Here is a 22770-nt window from a genome sequence, read left to right as displayed (position 1 = left end):
TAAATGCTGGAAACAATGCTGGAGCTTTTGAAGTAGGATCAGCAACAAACTTGTCTGTTCACTTCACAAATGCTTCCTGAACTGAATGTTTACCAGCATTTTCTGCTCTTGTTTGACACACTGAAATGCCACATATCGGTATTAGTTTACATATGCTATACAACCACAGAAATTACAATTGGATGCACTGGCTTGGTAGTTTTAAGCTTCTGCATCAAGTGGTGCAAAAAATGTTCTAAATTCCCCTTCACTATTCCTGCTTCCAAAACAGAAAACACTCAAATTAAATGTCTGCATAGGTCACATCCAAAACTGAAATGTCTACAGTCCAGAAATGTCTTGTCCAGAAATGAAATGAATTCAAAGAGTGGAGTACAGTTTGCTCACATTTTGCACCAGTACAACAAACTAAAACGAGAATGCAGAGAGCAAGAAATAAAAAAAATCTATATGGCTGCTAAGTTGCAGATCCAAAGAGAACTGGTTTATTATTGATAAACAATGAGGCGGCTCGCAACCCGAGACCTTGAACACATCTGAAGGGAAACGGCCCCAAACCAATATACTTAATGAAAACAGAAACAACCCTGAAACAGTTTGCTTAAATAAACGTATTGGATTTATCCAGAACCACTTACCGGATAAGATCTAGTGAGGGAGGAGACTTTATTAGATTGCGAACCATAGGGTCTTGGCACAACCACAGGTGCAATCCTGGACACGTCAGGTCTTTGGTAATTCCGAGGCAGAGAATTTGAAACCCGACTTTGCTCTGTTTTCAAGTCCATTGAATGGCGGGTATAGAAAGGAACAGGGCTTTGTTTTTCTGACATATTGTTGACTGTAGTTTTCAATTCGGATGCTGTCTGGTTCCGAGAGGCTTGACGTGGAGGCACCGAGGAAACCGTCGCATGTCTCTGGGAAGTGAATGGGGTTTCACTTGCCACAGTATAACTCCTTTCAACAAACACGTCTTCATCTGAGGAGTTCAGCTTTCTGTAGTCGGTTTGGTCACCACTATACAGTCCCTGCTGTCTGCACTCCCTGTGAGAGAGGGGAGAAAAAAAAAGAGGGAAGAGAGACAAAACACTCATTAGAATAAATGCGAAACCGAGATGATAAGTAGGTGTGGTCTGTGAAAGTATTTAGTTAGGTTGTAATTTGTATACAGCGGTACAACTGAGAAAAGTTCTTACAAATGGCAAAACTAGTCAGCTTCAAGTTAGTGTTGTATTTCAATCCCCACAAAAGGAACGTGAATACAAAATGAACTGCATTTCCTGTTTGCTTTCTATATTCAGCAACATTACTTCAACAACAATTTCCCCCCAACTTTCTGTGCATTTTGAATTCAAAACATAAGGAATTGAATATCTGGTGTCTTTCACAGGAAATAAAGTCCAATCCTAAAAATGTGACCGCACATTTCCCTTACATCTGTTAAGCCTTATGCTTCAATGAGTGATGTCCAAAAAGTATTTTTAGTGCTGATAAAACATTCCAGATTTCACTTAACTGTCTTCGGTCACTTCCCTAACATTTTTCTAAAGTCCTGATTTTATCTACATCAGTTATCTGACAAATTTAAGTTGCTTAATGTCATAATGTTATTAATTAATTCTACGTACATGCACATCATTTTCTTCTCAAAACCCGACTTGTACAACCGGTAGAATCGCCAAAGTAGTAGCAAGTGTTCCTGTGAACTAAATCTGTCCCAAATGATTCTCGAGAGGAAAAAAGATGTAAAAGACTTGGGCCTAGAAATTCATTGTAGCCACTTTTGGGGCGTTAAAGTCGGGAGGCCGCTAAAGTTTGCGCCCGCCGCCAAATCGAGGCCACTTCTGCGATATTCATTAGCTTCGCCCTAAGAGTTTGCTCGAGCGCTAAAACTGGTGCTGGACGCCTCTCTTTAGGCGCTAAGCCGGAGGTGCTGAGCGAGAGCGCCGAGGCCGGGCGCAGCGCAGGTGCGGCCATCTCCTGATTGACAGCAGACACCCTGGTGCCGGCCAGCTCTTAAGGGGGAAGGGTCGACTTTGTCTGCTGCCACGCCCTGGATAGTGGAGCCCTCCAGCTAGGCCTGAACACTGCTGCTGGATCCAAATAGCGCCTGAAGCCATGCAGAGGGCCCGTGAACGAGCGCAGCGCTTCTCAGAGCGTGATCTGAGTGTGCTGGTTGGTGGTGTGGAGAAGAGGCGCCATATTTTGTACCCGGACAATGGCAGGAAGGCGCCGCTCCACGCCTACCGGAGAGCCTGGAGGCATGTCGCCAGCGAGGTGTCAGCCAACAGCGAGGTCCCCAGGACCGGTGTCCAATGCCGCAAAAAGTTTAATGACCTCACGCGGATTGTCAGGGTGAGTACCCTTTCCAGTGACCTCCTCATCCTTGCATGTGCACCTCACATTATGGGCAAAGGGACCTGAAAGCCCTAATGGCCAGCCCTCATCCAGCAGCTATGGAACAGGCATGAACATCAATTGCACATTCTGCACTTAACACACTGGCCAAGCTATTCCACCATGGGAGGCAGTGCACACAAGATCAGGGCGACACACTGGCCAGGCTCTTCCACCATGGGAGGCAGTGCACACAAGATCAGGGCGACACACTGTACTTAGAGGCCGTCCTTTCTCTTGCAGGCCAAGAATAAGAGCTGGACTGCGACCGGGGGAGGCGGACCCCAGATCCAGCCGCTCACCGAGCTTCAACATCGCGTGGAGCGCATCATGGGTGGCCGGGTGATTGGCCCCGTTGCATGTGGAGATGCCGACCCTCTTCTGGGCACCAATGGTAAGGACATCCACGTTTGGACCTCTCTCGTCCCACTTGCGCATCAGATCTACATCCTTTGCCACTGTCCGACCAATGCGCTGAATGCCACCACTCATGCATCCCTCGCTGACGCCCTCTCCTCACTCTAAAGCTACTCTTGTGCCTTCCTGCTTTCAGATGGTGAGGAGGAGGTCCCTGAACTTGCCAGTGACAGCCCCTCAGAGGAGGAGGAGGAGGAGGAGGAGCAAGAGGAAGGCGGCCCATCAGGGGAACCCTCAGCCGTGGCAACCCATGCCAATGCAGGGGACACGTCTTCCCTGGAGGGGAGCGTCGCGGAAGTGTCGGAGAGGAGGGGAGCTCATGGGACCTGCGGCCTGCAGAAACGCGGGAGGGGGGTGCCAGCTCAGCGGCCTTCTCCCCAGAGGGGGGAAGGGTCGGAGGGGAGTCCAATTGCTGGGCCCAGCGGCCTCCAGCAACGCAGGAAGGGTCGGCCAGCTCGGCGGCCTTCTCCCCAGAGGGAGAGTCCGGCCTCCAGTCCGGAGATGGAACGCCTCGAGGACTTGTCTGCGGACTCGGAGCGCCGGCACACGGAGCTCATGGGGGTAGTGGCACGGTTGCCTGAGGCCATCGAGTCCCTCTCTCGGAGTGTCACCGACGTCGGGGCCTCACAGGCCATCAGTTTGGCAGAATTCGGGGCAGAGCAGGCAGCGAGTCGGGCGGCATTCGGGGCAGATCAGGCAGCGAGTCGTGCGGCATTCGGGGCAGCTCAGGCAGCGAGTGGGCAGCTGATCAGTGGTGCCGTGCAGTCACTGGGTGCTCTGATAGGTCACTGAACAGGTCAACACGGGCACTCACTGCTACCACACTCGCTGTGTCAGCCAGGCATCGCCAGGGCACCCGGCGCGCTGCAGCAGCACAGCGGTCTGTCCCTCGGCAGATTGGTGCGCATGCTGCAGTGCTGGCCCGGGCGAGTGCCAGTGTCTCAGGCGACCAGCGAGCGCCTGCCATCCGCCAGCTTGCCCCCATTCCTCCAACCGCCACTGCCACTCCCCCAGTGGAGCTGCCAGGAGCTGCTGCAGCGACTGATGCTGGCCAGCCACAGCTGCAGCATTCAACAGCCGCCCGCTCGATGGCCAGACCTCGACGAGGCCGACCCCCAAGGGCATCTGCCGTCACGACATGTGCCCCTCTGGAGCCTGCCCCCAGCCTTGCAGCAGCCAATGGCCTTACTTTGAGGAGGAGCAGCAGGGCGGGCAGGGGCCACACAAAGATGGCCAAGGCATCGACCTAGCGGGCCAAAAAGTCAAATGTGTGGCCAGTTGTGTTTGTTTTTTTGAGGCCGAGAATTGGATGTGTGTTTTTTGAGGCCGAGAATTGGATGTTTGTTTTTTGAAGGCCGAGGATGACGGCCATTTTAGTTGCACTGTTTTGTTAATCCTCTCCAGGTTGTGGGAGCGAGTAATGTGTTTGAGTGTTTTTTGGGGGTTTCGTCTTGTTTTTGGTTTTCATGTGGGAAGGGCCCTGAGTTTGTACAATAAAGCATTTTATTTATTAACATTGTCCATGTTTGATCTTTGAAGTGGTTGTTGCCTTAACCGGCTGAGGGCTTGCGGAGCGGCTGCAATCATGTTCTTTCATTGGCACAAGCCATTCCCTGACAGGGGGCCTAGAAGTGACGTTCAATAAGCCGCCGACGGGCGGCCCTTGGACCTTGTGCCTCCCTCCTGGGCTGGTACTCCTCGTCCTCCTCCTGAGGTGGGGGTCCAACGTGAGGTGGCAGTGCCGGAGTCCTGCGGATAGCCAGGTTGTGCAGCATGCAGCAAACGACGACGAATTGGGAGACTCGGTCCTGCGAATACTGGAGGGCTCCCCCGGAGCGATCGAGACAGCGGAACCGTTGCTTGAGGACGCCGATTGTTTGTTCTATGATGTTCCTAGTCGCTTGATGGCTCTCGTTGTATGCCTCTTCAGCAGGGGTCGTGGGCGCGCGGAGCGGGGTCATGAGCCAGGTACACAAAGGATAGCCTTTGTCCCCGATAAGCCAGCCTCTTGGGGGAGGCTGTGCCTGGAACATGTCAGCCACAGTTGTCTGTCGCAGGATAAAGGCATCGTGGCTGCTGCCTGGAAAGCGGGCATTGACAGCTAGGATGCGCTGCCTGTGGTCACACACCAGCTGTACGTTGAGGGAATGATAGCCCTTCCGGTTGCGGTAATCCTCGGCATGCTCCAGAGGTGCCCGCAAAGCCACATGCGTGCAGTCAATGGCGCCCTGCACCATGGGGAAGCCCGCTATTCTTGCAAATCCCACTGCACACTGCTGCTGCTTGTCCAGGGTCATGGGGAAGGAGATGAATTGATGTCTCCTTGTGAAAAGGGCTTCGGTCACCTGGCGGATGCAGCAATGCACGGCGAACTGGGAGATGTTAGCGATGTCCCCAGCAGCGGATTGGAAGGAGCCGGTGGCATAGAAGTTGAGAGCCACCGTCACCTTCACTGCCACCGACAGACGTCCTGCGCATCAGCTGTGGCTGCAGATCTCTGTGAAGCAGCTGGCAGATGTCTGCAACCACCTCCCTTCTGAATCGCAGCCTCCTTACACACATCGCGGCAGACATGGTCAGATAGGAGGACTGCTGGCGGTATACCCTGGGTGGGTAAGGCCTCAGTTGGCGACGCCTGTTGCCCCCTCTGCATCTAGCCAGGGCTGCCACTCTCTCACGGCGTCTGTAAGCCCTTCTGGCATAAGGCTGAAAGTCAGCGTTGGCACCCAATGCAGCCCCCATTATATGCTGGGAAACAATGAGCTCTCAATGAAGGCAAAGATAATTACTAAGCTCTGGCCTGAGCCAAAAATACCTGTCCTAGTGTTGGTCCAAACCAGTAAGCTCTCCTCCTTGGTCTCTCTCCAAAAAACCATTGCACAAGAGTGAATGCTGCAAAATGGCTGCCCTTTATAGTGCAGGGTAAGTGCCCTTTAATTAGCGCTCCCCGCGGCCCGCCTCGGCTGTGTACCGTTCCACTTCACAGTCGTTCGGGCCGCCCGGCACACAATGGGGCGGCGCGAGTGAAGTTCCGGTTCGGGGCGCACAAAGGGCGTTGCACTAGTAAATGACGTCATGATCTGCGCGTGCAGCAGGGCGCGCGCTAAGACTTTGCGCCGGCGCTAAATGTGTACTGAAGTTGGGGCGAGGCGCAGATCGCGCTGCGCCCGGGCGCTAAGCGCCTAGCGCTCGAGATCTACTCCTCCTAAGGCGCTAACGGCTGGCGCGCCCAACTGAATTTCTAGGCCTTGAGCTCCAATACAGTCACTTCAGAAGGCTACAGACCTTGACCAGAATCCGAGCAGTGTAAAGTTAGAAAGCACAATTTTACCACCAAGCTTTCAATAAGTTACCATATTCCAGATTCCTTAGGAATGTCCACAAATAAGAAATCGGCAACATGAAAATAAGATTGGCAAAGAGAGAATATGAGAGTAGAATGGCAGTTAGCATAAAAGGGAACCCCAGATTCTTCTCTGGCCTGTAAATAGTAGGAAGGTATTAAGAGGCAGGGTGGGGCCTATTAGAGACAAAGAAGGTGACATATGCTTAGAGGCGCAGGGCAAGGCTAGAATACTCAATGAGTACTTTGTATCAGTGTTTACTAAGGAGGTGGATGCTGACAAAATATCGGTAGAAGTGGAAAAGGTAGAAGCAATGGAAGGGGTGAAAATTGATACAGGATGCACTAGAAAGGCTGGGTATGCTTAATTGGATAAGTCGCCTGGTCCAGATGGCTTGCTAAGGGAATTGGGGGAGGAGATAGCGGAAGGGCTTGCCATAATTTTCTAATCTTCCCTAGATGCGGGGGAGGTGCCCGAGGATTGGAAAGTGGCAAATGTGACACCGTTGTTCAAGAAAGGGTGTAAGGACAATCCTAGTAACTACAGGCCAGTCAGTTTAACATCAGTGGTGGGTAAAGTTTTAGAAACAATAATCAAGGAAAAAATTAACAGGCACTTGGAGAGATTTAAGCTGGTGGAGAGCCAACACGGATTTGTAAAAGGCAGATCGTGTTTGACTAATCTAATTGAATTTTTTGATGAAGTAACAGGGAGGATTGATGAAGGGAATGCAATGGATGTTGTCTACATGGATTTTCAGAAGGCGTTTGACAAAGTACCACATAGAAGGCTGGTTAACAAAATTGAGGCTCATGGAATAGGTGGGTCAGTGGCAGCTTGGATAAGGAATTGGCTTAAGGACAGAAAACAGCGAGTTGTGGTAAATGGCTGTTTTTCCAGACTAGAGGATGGTAAAGAGTGGTGTTCCCCAAGGGTCAGTTTTTTTGAGATAGATAAGATATATACATACATATATATTATTATATATCCTGGATATTGGAATACAGAGTAGAATTTCTAAATTTGCCGATGACGTGTGGCAAACAGTAATGATATCAATCAACTGCAACGGGACATAGAAAGGCTAGCAGAATAGGCAGACAAGTGGCAGATGGAATTTAATGGAGAAGTGTGAGGTGATGCATTTTGGCAGAAGGAACAGGGAGAGGCAATATACACTTAATGGCACAGCTTTAAAGAGCGTGCAGGGACAGAGGGACCTGGGAGTTAATGGGGGAAAGATTCAGTATCGCCCCGTTTGGGGTGCCTTTATCGGCCGTGCGCAAAGATTAGCGCCTGGCGCTAATTATCACCTCCGACTGCAAGCTTGGCTTTTATTGCCCCTGGAGGTGATTGGAGCACTAAATTAGGTGCTTTACAACTGTCTTAAGGCGCAAAGGCCGAGGAGCTACCTCAGAGCGCTGGCAAAGCTCATGTGATGTCAGTCAGCAATGGAACACAGACACACTGGCGCCGGCCAGTTCTTAAAGGGGAGGGTCGATCTTGCTCTCCATCCACACCCTGCTCATTGCAGCCTTGAATCTCAGCCTGGAGAGACCTGTACATCAAATCTGCTGGAAAGAACAATGGAGAGACCCAGGGAAAGAGCTCAGAGTGCAGCCCCCACAGTCTCTTCTAAATCGATACAAGGGCAAATCAAAATGAACCACAAAGTGCTGCTCAGTACCCAAAACTCCTTCACACAGCATTGAATCTCTCCAGAAGTCTCTCTCTCTCTCTCTCTCAGAATGCGTGGTGCAAAAATGTCACCAACAAAAAAAGGCAGGAAGCGGTCACCTTTAAATAGCGCTATCCCAGTCCCTTCCTGACTGCAAAACGCTCCCCTCAACCTGTCGTTGCTAGCGGCAGGCAGTAAGGCAGGGGGCGCCACTCAATATTCAGTCCAGGGCGCTACTGGGGCGTTGCACACTCGACTGACATGACGGTCTGTCGGCGCAGGAGATCGTGGCGGTAGTGTTTAGCACCGCCGCAAAATGTCTAGTTAATTTCATGAGCGCCGCAAACATCGCTGCGCACGGGCGATAGTTGCTTTGCGCCCCATTAGCGCCTTCTTAAGGCGCTAACAGGAGGCGCAAACCAACTGAATTTTTTCCCCAATGTGCATAGGTCCCCGAAGGTGGCAGGACATATTGAGAGAGTGGTTAACAAAGCATATGGGATCTTGGGCTTCATAAATAGAGGTAGAGTACAGAAGTAGAGAAGTTATGCTGAACCTTTATAAAGCGTTGGTTAGGCCACAACTGGAGTATTGCGTCCAGCTCTGGTCACCACACTTTTGGAAGGATGTGAAGGCCCTCGAGAGGGTGCAGAGGAGATTTACCAGAATGGTTCCGGGGATGGTGGATCTTAGCTACAAGGACAGGTTGGAAAAGCTGGATTTGTTTTCATTATAGCAAAGGAGGTTGAGGGGTGATCTGATAGAGGTGTACAAGATTATGACGGGTTTGGATAGGCTAGACGGGGAAAGGCTGTTCCCACTAGTTGATGGTACAAGGACTAGGGGACACAGATTTAAGGTTTTGGGCAAGAGATAGAGGGGATGTGAGGAAAAGCTTTTATACGCAGCGAGTGGTGAGGACCTGGAACTCGCTGCCGACGGAAGTGGTGGAAGAGGAGACACTCAATGTTTCAAGGGGAGACTGGATAGGCACCGAGGGAAATAAACTTGCAGGGCTACAGGGATGTAAGATTCGTGAAATTTTCATTAAATAATCACGTAGGAAAATAGGGTTAATAAAACAGCTTTATTGACCAAAAGAAGCTTTTACAGAGAAACCTTTGATAAAAGGGCACACAAAATGGCTGCCAGACCTCGTGACCAGCTGCTGGGACCATTTGAATTTCTGTTACTGCAAGCCAGACAGGCTTGTGGATTGAGGACATTAAAAGCCCGCGAAAACCAGTTTCGGGAAGCCGAAAGTCATGGAACTGAGCATACATATTGATTAGATTATAAGTACAGGACAGATTTGGGTGGCAGGATGAGACCCATCAAGAAATGGGCGGACAATTGAACGAACGCTTTAACCCATTACACTGTACAAAGAGAAGCCGTTTAACAGCCATCCAGGGCAATCTCCAGACCGATCAATATACAAACCGAGTTACGGTAACAAGCAAAGACATTATCGGCCCAGGAAGGCCAGTTCAGCTATCACCGACTCCCGTTATGAAGACAAAACACCCCTGCAGAGAGTTCTGCCCGCCAAAATTATTACAAAGACAGGACTATGATTTGGCGGGAGATAAGAATGTTCCAAAAGGGTATAACTGTGGATTGAGTAAAGTCCATCGGTACGCTTCGGGACAGACTCCATCGGAACCAAGCAGCACTTCGGTTCGGACCGTGTTCGGTGTTCGGCCAGGCAAGGCCCGGCCACAACGAGAGGACGAAGAGAAAATTTCAGCTTGGAAGCCAGCTCGGCCAGGCAAGGCCCGGCCACGACGGGAAGACGACGAGGGAGGCCCGGGTACTTTTGTCAGGAGATCATCGACGACCCAGGCCGGAGAAGAAGACACTCAGGGCCCGGCACTCCAGTTCTCAGAAGGACAATGATGACTGTATAAAGAGTCATCGGGAGATCATCGACGACCCAGGAAGACACCCAGGGCCCGGTACTCCAGTTCGTCAACATCACATCGGCGAGCGCTCCTCGCAGGAGAACCAAGAGGAAAGCAAGCTGCGCCAGAAGCTTCCAAACCCACTTGACGACGGAAAGCTGTGTCGAAAGGCTGCAAAGCTTTTTTTTTTTTTCCGCAATTCTTAAAGTGGTGAGCATGATCCCGAGTCCCTCAAATCGAAACTTAGTTATAGGGGAGGGGGTTAAGGGTAATTGTAATGTGTTACCCCTTTTACGATGTGCCGTGTGTTCCCCATTACTATAGAGTTAAGTTTATAGACGTGTGCATGCTTGTAGTTGCTTTAATCTGTGCATATGACATGTATTTTATAATGCTCCAAACTGTTCAATAAAGGCATCCATTTCGTGCTATTCGACCTGGTCTATTGAGTTTTTCTGCACTACAGCTCCCTGCACCTAAGTCCAAGGTCTAGAACCGTAGGGGCGAGTGGGTCGAACCACTCACGGGTAATTATTGCAAGAAGCCTGGCAGGAGACCAGAGCAAGCAAGAGAAACCCCCTACAGGGATAGTGCGGGGGAGCGGGACTGACTGGATTGCTCTACAGAGAGACGGCACGGACTCGATGGGCCGAATGGCCTCCTTCTGTGCCGTTATGGCTCTATACATTACCCTCACCTAGGCTTTATTTTTGCTGAGACTGGTCGATACAAAAAAAGCAATCCTTTGTAAGAGTCGCAAGGAAGTTTACAGTGATCATCTGGATTTTACGTACATACAGCATATCTATACCGCTACAAACCCCTCAATATAGAGTAAAATCTGGATCAGTAAACCTCAATTTAAAATCTAAATGAGGATTTTTTTGTTGGAAAGATTAGTAGATTAAAGCTACAAGATCGCATAAATGTTACCCAGCATTTTCTTGCTGATTATATATACTGCGCATTCCTTTTACATCCCATAACCACTAATCCGTCAAAAATATGTGACTATTGCTAGCCTCTAAATCCCACATGGTCACTGCAGTTAAATACATGTGAAATCCGAACCCAACTGTTCCGTGGGTAGCCGTCATTCAAAAGCAAACAAAAAAAAGTTAACTGTTTAGGAGATGGTAGATAAGTACATCTCCTTGCATTTTATTGCACACATATGCATGCAGACTTCATTTGGCCATCTTCCATCAGAGTTGTGTATTTGCTAAACACACAGAAAACTGCATTTAAATGAAGTCTAGTCCAAAAAGTTTGATACCAGCAAACAGAATGGCCCAGAACTTGGTGTCGGGGGCTTGCCGCGCGTGCAAGCCCCCGATCTGCACTCACCCTGCGCGCTGACATCTGAAGCCCGGGCCTGCTTGCATTTCCTGTCACAGGCCCGGTTCAGATGTCGGTGCGCTGTGCTTACCTGATCCAGCGGCGTAGTTAGTGCGATGTGCCGGCTGGGATCAGGTGAGCACTTTGCAACCAATCAGGGGAGGGGAAGGTTCATTCATGAGTTTGAGAGTAAGAACTGTCAAACTCATGAAAACTACGGGGGCCCAAAACACTATTTAAACTTTAAATAAAAATTTAAAAAACATCCCAATCTTTAAATTAAGTATAAATAAGTTAAAAAAAATAATTTAAACAATAATTTTTTTTTTTGAAAAAAATTAATTTTTAATAAAAAGGGTCTAAAACTAAACTTACCTTATTGTAGATTCTTTAAAATAATAAACCTGTGGGGGAAAAAATTCTAAACTGCAATAAAACACCACTTACCTGTAAAAATAAATACTTACGTGTGCTTTTTACAAGCGTAAAGACCGGAGGCCTTTACACATGCGCAAATCCCCCAAAACAGAGGAAATCCAAGACGCACGCGCTGCCCCCTACAGCGCACGCGCTAGCCTCTTCACCTCTTGGGTTAGAGGAGAGGAAATGCCGGTTTTCAGCACATGCGTTGTGCATGCTGAAAACCGGCATTTCCTCCGCCAGAAGCGTGAGTACCCCTTCCGTACTCACACGTTTGGGGAGGAATTACTGCCCCAATATACACAGGATTACATAAGGTCGCCCATCTCCGCCCTTGCCTCATCCGCTGCTGAAACCCTCATCTACACCTTGGTTACCTCTAGACTCGACTATTCCAATGCACTCCTGGCTGGCCTCCCACATTCTACCCTACATAGACTTGAGGTCATCCAAAACTCGGCTACCCGTGTCCTAACTCGCACCAAGTCTCGTTCGCTGACCTACATTGGCTCCCGGTTAAGCAGCGCCTCGATTTCAAAATTCTCATCCTTGTTTTCAAATTCCTCCATGGCCTCGCCCCTCCCTATCTCTGTAGTTTCCTTCAGCCCCACAACCACCCCCCCGCCACCCCCCGAGATATCTGCATTCCTCTAATTCTGCCCCCTAGCATCCCTGATTATAATCGCTCAACCTTTGGTGACCGTGCCTTCTGTTGCCTAGACCCTAAACTCTGGAATTCCCTCCCTAAACCTCTCCGCCTCGCTACCTCTCTTTCCTCCTTTAAGACGCTCCTTAAAACCTGTCTCTTTGACCAAGCTTTTGGTCACCTGCCCTAATTTATCCTTATGTGGCTCAGTGTCAAATTTTTTGACTTAAAATACTCCTGTGCAGCGCCTTGGGACGTTTGACTATGTTAAAGGCGCTATATAAATACAAGTTTTTGTTGTTGATATACGGCACAGAAACAGGCCATTTGCCCCAACCAGTCCATGGTGGCATTTATGCTCCACTCGAGCCTCCTCCCGTCTTTCCTCATCTAACTCCATCAGCATAACCCTCTATTCCCTTCTCCCTCATATGCTTGTCCAGCCTCCCCTTAAATGCATCTATACTATTCGCTTCAACCACTCCCTGTGGTAGCGAGTTCTTAACATGCATTTTAGATAATGCACAAGCTTTAAAGTGGCTTTCCGTTTTTAAAGCAGTCTTATGGGGACTTACTACATAACACCACCACCTGTGCGTGAATAAACAGCCATCATAAATAAAAATGCAAATCAAGTCCAACTACAAAAAGATTTCACCTTTGAGGATAAAAGGAAACGTGACCCTTATACGGTGGATACACCAGGAATAGATGATCAACTAGGGAGCTTTTGACAAAATCAAGAGAGAACACACCACTGTCCGATCACTAGTTAAGCACCACTACTATAGGCTAGACTACACTGTTACATGTGGTATAATAATGGATTTATTCTAAACTACTACCAGATGAAACTCATTGTTATCCCAAGAAAAGGAACAGATATACTGACCTCATCTTTTGATTGCCCCACTTAGTAAACATTACATGCTGCTATTGGGACCTTATGCAAATGCCTTTATAATATAAAAATGTATATTTCATAAATATTAATATAGATTCCTAATGGGCATTTGCGTGTATTTAATTGTTGGTATGGTTATACCAACAGCCAAATATAGACAAATGACCTTGTCTTCTGCTCCCCCCACCCTCCATGCTACGAGAACTAATGATGCCTGCAAGCAACAAGCACAAAACACAAACTGGTACATTCTTAAATATAAAACAAATGAGGCAGTGAGCCAGCTGCAGAACCCGTGAGCAATATTCTGCATCACTACAGAGGCTTATTGGAGCAATTCGAAACATTAGGGAATTCCTGGGTTACCTTTCTTCCCTCATTTTTCTGAACGTCTTTGTGGCTTTGACACGCTCTGCAGTTGTAGTTTTCTCAATTTCTTCTCTCTCGTCCTTCTTCTTCTGCAAGTCGGAGGTAAAACTTTTACGACGATTCTTCCACTTTGCCAGGTCCTAGTCATAGATTTTGTTTTAAAAAGCAATGAAAACAAATTAACATTTCTACAAACCTTATCAGCTGAAATGCATAAATACGAGGAAGGAGGAGTTACATCCCACTTAAATGCTAATGCACACACTGGTGTTCCATTTCAGTAGATCTGGAATGCATTACTGATATTCTATTATATATCTGGGTCAAAGCACTCACTTAGCACAGCTGAAAGACCGGCATCTGGTACTAGATTTTTGGAATTCAAACTGACTGATACAAGTAGACTATAGACTTCTCTGTGAAGCCAATCTGCAGAACTATTGCCAACCAATGTCACACCAGCAGTTTAAGCTTACACCCAAAGCATTCGCTATATTTACATTTAGAGAAGTATCAATACAAATAAGGGCAACTTTGAGACTGACTGGTGTTAAATGACAACTAGAAAAACTGAAGTATAAAATAGTGCTTGAAACAAAAAATAAAATCTTCAATCATTTCAGGCTGGAATTTTCACAGGAAAAAAATGGGTGGGTTGGAGAAGTGAAAGTTGTAAAAATCTAAAACCTGCCCTCAACCCGCCCACTTTCACCTTTTACTCTGGCGGGATTGTTGGGGGGGGGGGGGGGGGGGGGGGGGGAAGAGGCGGGTTGGTATTTTAAATATTATAATGAGGCCTGAAGCCTCTACTCTAACCTGCTTTGCAGGTTTTACTGCAGGTGGCCGGGGATCCCGGGGCTCGGGATTCCCAGTGGCTGCAACGAGGCAGCCTCAGCCTCGGGGAGCAATCCCCGAGAGTCAGAAGGAGCAGGAGTGCTTTCTCCCGGCTCCCCAAGCTCCCCCACCAGAAGCCTACACCCCCGGGGTCGGGACCCCTCCAGGGATCGAACCCCTCTCTCCGGGGATCACAACTCAGCCACGGGGTCAGGGGTCAGGGGTCAGACAACCCCCCACCGCAAACAATCTCTCCTCCCCCCCACGGGTCTGGGATCATACCCCCCACACTTGGGCTTGGAGCCCCTACCCTCCCCCCACCCCCTGGGGTCTGGGATCATACCCCCCACACTCGGGCTTGGAGCCCCTCCCCTCCCCCCGGGCTTGGAACCCCCCCACCGCCATCCTGGGCCCAGCACCTACCTGGTTAAAACGCCACAACATGCCAGGAAACCCGAACGTCCAGGTTTCCCTCCGTCTCCCGGGTCCCCCCCACACTGTGCGGGTGGGAAATGGGAAAATCCCAGCCTAAGCTTTGATTCTTAGCAAAAGCCATGTATAACCAGTGTTCTGAATATCAATAGGAACGTATACACCACCACCTAAATGCAAGGGTGCCCTTGGTCAGAATTATTTTCTGATTGGAGGAGGAACGAAGGAATACAAATTCCTCCTCTCCTTCGTGGACCACATAAACTGTGGCTCAGAGGAGAGGTGACCAGTTCCCAAGCCTTGGCCTATGCTGCACTTTGGCCACCTTCTCAGAGATGCACTCTCCCTCAAATTTTCCCTGTTCCTGGGGCAAGTCCCTGGCCTCCACTCACTGTGATGTGGTTCAAATTAGCAATTTAGCCCGGAGCCTTGCCCCAGCACTGAATGATGCCATGCACTGAAGTGTTACCGAACCATGTCACATGGTACAGACTTTAGGGTAATAAAGAGCCGAGCTGTAGGAGGTCTTATGAAAAGTTTCTTGCCTAGTTTCACTTCACAAACACGCACTATCCTCCTTAAAATTAATCATTATTTTTATTAAATTGCTCTTGCTATAGTTCCATACAACACAAAAATATACAACCTTAAATCAACCTTTTGCCTTCATGCTGCATTACTTAGAGTCGCATACAGTTTCTAGAACATGTAGAATGAGAGATTTATCCCAAGTTACAAAATTATTTTGAAGCTGTGCCTCCAACCACCTAGTTTCCACACTCTGGAATCCCCTCTTTAAACACCTCCGCCTCCAACTCCCTTTCTGCCTTCAAGCCTCGACGTAAAATCTACCTCTCTTATCAAGATTTTTGATCCCGCATCCTAATCTCCCTTAATCCTCTTCTTAATGAATACTTTGCGTCTGTCTTCACAAAAGAGAGTGACGATGCGGACATTGTCGTTAAGGAGGAGGAGTGTGAAACATTAGGGGAGATAAACAGAGAGAGGGGATATATTACAGGGTTTCACATCTTTGAAAGTAGATAAATCACCAGGCCTGGATGAAATGTATCCCAGGCGGTTAAGAAAAGCAATCATTTTCCAATCCTCTCTGGCTACAGGTGTGTTGCCGGAAGACTGGAGAACTGCTCACATTGCACTGTTGTTTAAAAAGGGAGAAAGGGATCGCCCGAGCAATTACAGGCCCGTCAGCCTAACCTTGGTGGTGGGCAAATTATTGGAAATAATTCTGAGGGACAGTATTAATCGTCATTTAGAAAGGCATGGATTAATCAAGGACAGTCAGCATGGATTTGCCGAGGGAAGGTCATGTCTGTCTCACTTGATTGAATATTTTGAGGAGGTAAAAAGGAGGGTTTTTCAAAAATCAGGTTGTGCAAAAAATGTATGCAACTTGCAGATGTTGCCTTGGTCGAGTGCTGAATATGGAGTGAAGTGGAAAGAGGGAGAAATGAGACTGCTTTCAACTCACATTCTGCCATTGCTGGTCCTGCTCTTGCAAAGCATTCTTCATTTTTTGCATTTCTTCATATCTCAGAGATTTAGGAAGTTTAACGGTATCTTCAGCAGACACGTCATTGAGTGATTTACTCCTAAAATAAAAGGATATATTCAATAGCCAATAGAAAATCTATGCATGTTCATTGTGGTCGGGAGCATTCGTCTGACTTGAACAAAATAGTTCCATTCGGTGTAATTGGTCACTTTTACTCAAGTGTAGAGCTGTTTATTTACATATTTATGATGCAATATAATTACATGATGAATGAAATGCATCTAAATCAACTAAACAGCATGTTTCGCTGGAAAATGTAATATTACACACAATTAGCTAACAAAGGCACTGTAGCCCTCATTCAATATATTCCCAGTATGACGATTACATTTAATATTTGGTGCTATACTTCACAGCATTTAGTTCGAGTGGCAATGCAAATGAACACAAATATATCAATTTCACTAAACATCACAACAGTTTTGATTAGCATTAATGTTCTTTTGTTGAAATTCATCGGTTATAACAGATGCAGAAGCCATCAGTGAACTATTTTGGTGAAGTGAAATTGCAAGATTTGGCTCGATAGATTTGCATATTATTAAACTATTCAAAAACCCAAAGCCAGCCTGAATTGAAATTCATCAATGTATCCACGATCCACTCAAGCATGAATCTGGCACGGTATCGCAAACATGTGGTTTAGACATTTAAATCTAGTCTACTGAAAACAACTGCACTGCCACATCAAGACACCGGGCGGCCTGTCAGCACAACATGGGATATCAGCTTAATCCATTCATCTGAAATTCCCCCTGCTCCCGTGTTAAAATAAATGGTTTAACGCTTTGGCTAAAAACAGGACTACTCCTGCATGGACTCGATGGGCCGAATGGCCTCCCTCTGTGCTGTTATGACTCAGTGACTCCTCTGCGAAGTACTAGAATCTCTGGAAGTGCCTCCCGCAGCCAGATTTCAGGGCCAAGGTTTTTTTTTTGTTTCAGCTGGGCAGCTTAACAGAATTCAGAAACGAAAGGCCTGCACAAACATTAGCTGTTCAGCTAATAAAAGATTGAATTTAATTTAACCATCATGTTCAGCATGACTGCGGACGCACTTAACCAGGAAACTTTTTTGTGGCTTAACATCCGAATATTCATGCGACTTGGATTCGTCGGAATAGTCTTAATTTAAAAACAATATGTTAATCCTGGAATGTGTGTCTGGATACTTTTTTAAAAATTCAACTGAAACAGAGAATAGTTTGTAACTTTTAGATTTAAAAGGCATTTATTTGGTGTATTAGAATGCTTCCAAATAAGATGGAAGAGGTGCCTGGTCTCAGTATCAGCAGAGAGAGAGATAGAGGGGGAAGGAACTGAAGATGGAAGATCAATCAACACTAGGTGACCAGTTCCTGACCAGTTCTAGGCCCAAGAATAATCCATCTGCCCACTCCCTCTAATTAGAAATAGTACATGGCATGAGAGATCTTAAAAAGACCTCAAGTCACGCAGAAATGGATAACAAAAACCAGAACTCCACGGGACAGCAATCCCATTTCTACCACCATCAATCCCGTACCCAATCAAAAGAAGTTTGTAGGACAGGTATAGGTCAAGGTATTGCATTCAGTTGCCAACCTTTATACTTACTGTAGGATCCAAGACGCATGTTACAATTACATAACTATATAAGTGACTATGCAGCTTTATCTGTAACAGCACAACACACCGTCAGCCAAAGTCAAATCAAGCTGCAAATAAGCCAAACATTGCTTTGCACCTGTTCCGCTAAACCAACAGCAATATGCAACTATTTTTGACCATCACCGCTTAGCACGCCAGCTGTGTTAGGTGCGTATCTTATTACAGCAGCTGTGACACTGATCTGGGGAGTTCTTAATTTTCCACTGGTTTTGTAAAAAAATGACTAGCAAATTGCTTAAGCAATGAAGTGTACAGATAAGACCAATGTACCGTGATATTAAATTAGAATAGCGCGACACACTATTACAGCTCGGTTTAAATTTTAGAACTGGCAGACGCTTAAGTGCGAATAGTCCAATCGATTCTTGGCTATGCTGTTAATCATCATAGAAACAACCTATCTCACCTGATAGAGAACTGAGATTTTAAAACAAACTCGGTCCATTTTTACTGATGAACATGCATGCTCTCCTGCCCACTGTACTTAGGTACAGTTTACACGGAGAACTATGGAAGAATGCAGGAGCCATCGAGGCAACTTTCTATCCAAAGGAGAATGCATTATTTCATATTTATTAAAAAAATATTATAAAGTTGCAGAATAAAGTGTAAATAATTTGATTTATTAAGCACGTATTAAATATTTAGAAAACTAAATCAAGGAAGGCTTACAAAATTATTGGATTAAAAAAAAATCCATTTTAAGTTATCTTGTTTTGAGGTTCTAATGTCTCGATGTTTACAGAAGTTAGATTGGGGCTGATCATCCTCATGCAAGACCTACTTAAATTCATGTGCCTGGCTACGCGCGTCACCATGGACACCAAAATCAATTTAAATTGGATTGTGATCAATTGTCTATGCTTTAAACACACATTGGCCCGGAATTTGCAGTCAGCAGCGAAGCAAAGGCATTCGCTTCTAGCCCCGAAGTACACTGTGCACAAGGATCTCGCAATCCCTGTGTGGAGCACTTTGGATTTTCCGATCTCAATAGACTGTAGCGGGGAATCTCCTTGTTCAAACTGCTGTGACGTCAACAAGCTGTCTAAGCAGCCAATCGAAAGGCAGAATTCTCACCGGCAGCAAACAAGGAAGTAGGTAAGTGCTTAAAATTCTAACCTTTTAAAATAGTTAGAGAGAGGAAAAGAAAGATTGGGGCTCTCAAATGGTGGAAAGGCAAACCTGAAATAAAGATGGACAAACTTTTAAAAAAGTAACATTTTTTTTTTTTTTATATAAGTTGCTTAAAAATTTTAATTTTTGTTAAAATGGGCAAATTTCACACGGCACAAAATGTTAATTAGTTTTCCGGGCCATTAACCTTTGTTTAGCAGTCAATACGCTGTTAAAACCGCAGTTACACCTACTCCCTTTGGGTCTAACTTTTAGTGGGGAATTTAACAGCGGAATTGCCAAAGTTTCCGTCAGTTTCAATGATTTGGCTGATTACACAGATTGCCAACTCTGGGGAGGGGCACAGCGCAGCCTGTTTCAGAGCCGTCAATGACTGACCGCAACTTCAGGATTTCCGCACGCGCCAAATCCCGAAGTTGCAGTCAGTTTCAACGGTGGAATGAGGCGAACGCTGCCAGTTCACCGTCATCCAGAGCGCAAATTCCGGGCCATTGAAACAAGTTACTTTACCCCCTGCTCTGCTCATTTTTAAATTCAGCTTTTATAGTCAGCATTGAAAATATTATGAAAATATTTATTATTTTTAAGAATGCATATCTTCAAGCTCATATTTTACCAAATTCTGTACGGTTATTACATTTAAAACACATGGTGGAATTTATTGATCTCAGTTACAAATCCATGGACTAAAAATTAATATAATTGATCTTTTAACATAATCTTCATCTTTAACTTGTCAAGCATTTACAGTTAACACAGTGCTGGCTTTAATGTGTTGTTTTCTTGCATTGCCTGCTGCACACAGCCGAAAGCATACAACTGCAAGCTTACTGGACCATTTTCAGGGATTGAATGCATTGGGGTATCAAACACACAAAACAATTAAAATAAAATCCCCAGCTCAGAGACACTTACACTAGGGGACTATTGGGACATCATTTCATTAGCCTTGTTTCGCAAGCACATTATGCTTGTGTTTGGCACACACACAACACAAAACATACATTGCACATACACAGCTAAGCACTTTAGACTTGATTAAACTTACCCTAAATCAACATCAGCTGACCTTTGAAGAAGTCTAAAGAATTGAAGAAAATCAATAAAAAAAAGCATGTAACTGTGTTAACATTGCAAAGCTGTGGTCAACAGAAGGTAGCTCCAGCTGTAAACCTGGGTGTGCATTATTTTGGAATAATACGTACATGAGGTTTTACACAAGTAATCCGCCCGCACCAGAGTTTGCTAAATACCCACTTGTAGGAACTGCAATTTCATGACATCAGTAACAAATGCAATAATTAATATTTGAAAGGTTAGATGTGCAATACCCATCTCATCTGGGTGAAGTAAACATCAAAGTATAGTACAGTGTGAAATACAACTGATGATATCAAAACTCAGATATTGCTAAGAATTCAAAAATGTTTGGAGTGGCCATATATAGAATGCCATCTTTAACATTTACTTAATCAAAACATCAAGAGAAACTAAAATCATCAGGGTAATCCACAAATTTGTACAATAAATCTATATGCATGGATCCTGTGCTTCAAACCTGCAAAGAGGTTGCAAACCAGACACGGCAACATAATCACATTTAAGGTTTAAAAATAACGTAATAAAATAGTATATGAAAAATAGATCTTCTAGTCCTCAATGTACAGAAATCTCTCAAAACATTAACGAACGTGTTGTTTTATAGTCTCATTTATTAAGTACCAAATACACATGTTGCTGTAATGCAATATCTGTATTAAACAAACTCAGTGCCTTGTATTATGAAGAATAAACATTTGTAAATCATTAAATGTGCAAAAAGCATGCAATCTACTATCAAAACATGCCCACACAAAAATTAAGTTTTGATAAACAGCCAATGCCATGATACAACTTAGTACTGTATTTGGCTGAAAGTTGCTTTGTGAAAGCATAAGGAATTTAGTTACCACGAATTTAAATTAGACCTCACTTTACAATCTTCACTCTTTTCCTGGCTACTGTGATGTCCTGTTTAAAAATGTGCTTTTCATAGGTGAAAGAGATCAATAATTGTTTCAGTTTATCAAACTACAGGGAAAAGGCGGGGGAGTGGGACTAGCGGAGGTGCTCTTGCAGAGAGCCAGCACGGGCTCAATGGGCTAAATGGCCTTCTTCCGTGCTGTAACCATTCTATGATTCTATGAACTGCTTTGACTAGATAGATGGACAGATAGATTCGATGTGATCTCTCTCCTTTATCCCCATCTCATTAGATCTTGGGTGTGTATTATTTTAGGATCCCTACTACTGCTGCTCGACCCCATCAAAAGGCTTTGATGGATGATCAATCAAGGTGTTCAAAGCCAGTGTTTGATGTCCAGAACATGAGCAATAAGGTTGGCAATGGAATGTCTGCATCAAAAGTCGCATCGATCATCGTGGATTAAGCCATGACTTTCAAAGTGATGGATAATTTAACAATTAAAAGCGAGTTGGCAATTTGAGGAAGTAGGGCAATAGTGCAGGAGATGGAAGGTTACGAGGGACAACATTTGATAGGAGGAACATAAGCAAATTTCCAAGGATAAGAAAGGTGAACTAGGAGTTGGAGGCTGATAAATCCAGATGCACACTTCTGTCTGTACAGAGTATGAAAATAGCCGTGGAAAGTCTACGGAAACGGTCAATGTCATGATGAAAATATTTTGTTTGAAATCAAAATATGCCACCGAATAAGATTTAGAAACTATACTAAACTATCAGCAGTACTGTATTGCATTTATCTTTGTGGGAAAAATAATGGTTTGATCAGATTTCAACGTGAGGTAAGTGTTATTATTCTGCCTTCTCTCTCGGCACATCTTATTTGTGGTATGACACAGGGGAGGTGGGAGAGCCTGGACTTAATGCGGCGCTCAAAAACTGCAAGTGCCACCTACAGGAAACTTTGGTTTATCCGGAGGTTGCATGGCTGGAAACCTCGATCTAACGGCAGAAATCAGCAGCCGTTTTGTTCGGGTTTTTTTCTTTTTTTTCCCCTTCTCCTAGCATTTTTTTTGAACAGTCAGTCTCTGGAAAGCCTCTCTGAAGCTGTTGCTAAGCTACAGAGATGCTTCCAAGGTACGGGCCGACTGTTTACAAGCTGTTGCTAAGCAACAGTGTTTGTTGTCAGGTACGGAGATGAAAACCTCCGTATTCTTCAACATTAGCGCTGGTCTGTCCGGAAGTTTTCATAGATCGGCATCACGCCGGTCCCGGATATCGCGAAGTTTCCTGTACAATGCTGAACGCAGTACTCCTCCACAAAGTACTGGAGTCTCTGGAAGTACAGCTAATATTTTAATACCTGTCCCCAAAGGCTGGAAAGGCAAAATATACATCAACACTAAAATATTTTGATTTTGGACCCGAAGAAATGTTGCAATATGAAAGTTGTATAATGCCAATCTACTTATCCCCACATATCCCTGTAACCTTCACACACTCCATGCCATAAATGCAAAAAGATATCAATGACTTGGCGGTGTGAAGTATTGCTTTGTAATGCCAAATAGAAAAGGTGGTAAAACTGGGTCCAAGAGATGCATTCCCGAAGTGAGGAGGGATTAAGGGATATTGTTAGAAGATGGGTTGAGCATTGGGGAAAAAAAGGACAGGCGGGGGTGGAATTCATAGCCTCTGTTCTGAAATAGTCAGTGTCTCATTTGGGAACGGTGCCCACATATCCAGTATCAAGTTTAAAA

The 22770-nt window shown here is 45.7% G+C and overlaps 1 protein-coding gene across 2 annotated transcripts in view; it reads right to left on the bottom strand.

Moving 5' to 3' along the window:
• The window catches only part of lmo7a (LIM domain 7a), a 292222-nt gene that overhangs the window by 62822 nt on the left and 206630 nt on the right, over positions 1-22770 (bottom strand). For both annotated transcript variants that reach the window (XM_085998505.1, XM_085998506.1), the window contains 4 exons: positions 20094-20126; positions 16176-16296; positions 13415-13557; positions 639-1044 (listed from right to left, as the gene is read on the bottom strand). In XM_085998505.1, coding sequence (XP_085854631.1) covers positions 639-1044; positions 13415-13557; positions 16176-16296; positions 20094-20126 — 703 coding nt within the window. The remainder of the gene's footprint in view (positions 1-638; positions 1045-13414; positions 13558-16175; positions 16297-20093; positions 20127-22770) is intronic.

The sequence above is a fragment of the Somniosus microcephalus genome, chromosome 10 (genome assembly GCF_052327205.1).
Source record: "Somniosus microcephalus isolate GS21.2 chromosome 10, FLI_Smic_1.0, whole genome shotgun sequence".
Taxonomy (NCBI): Eukaryota; Metazoa; Chordata; class Chondrichthyes; order Squaliformes; family Somniosidae; genus Somniosus; species Somniosus microcephalus.
Note: the sequence above shows the minus strand (reverse complement) of the source record. Positions and strands in the feature narration are given on the sequence as shown.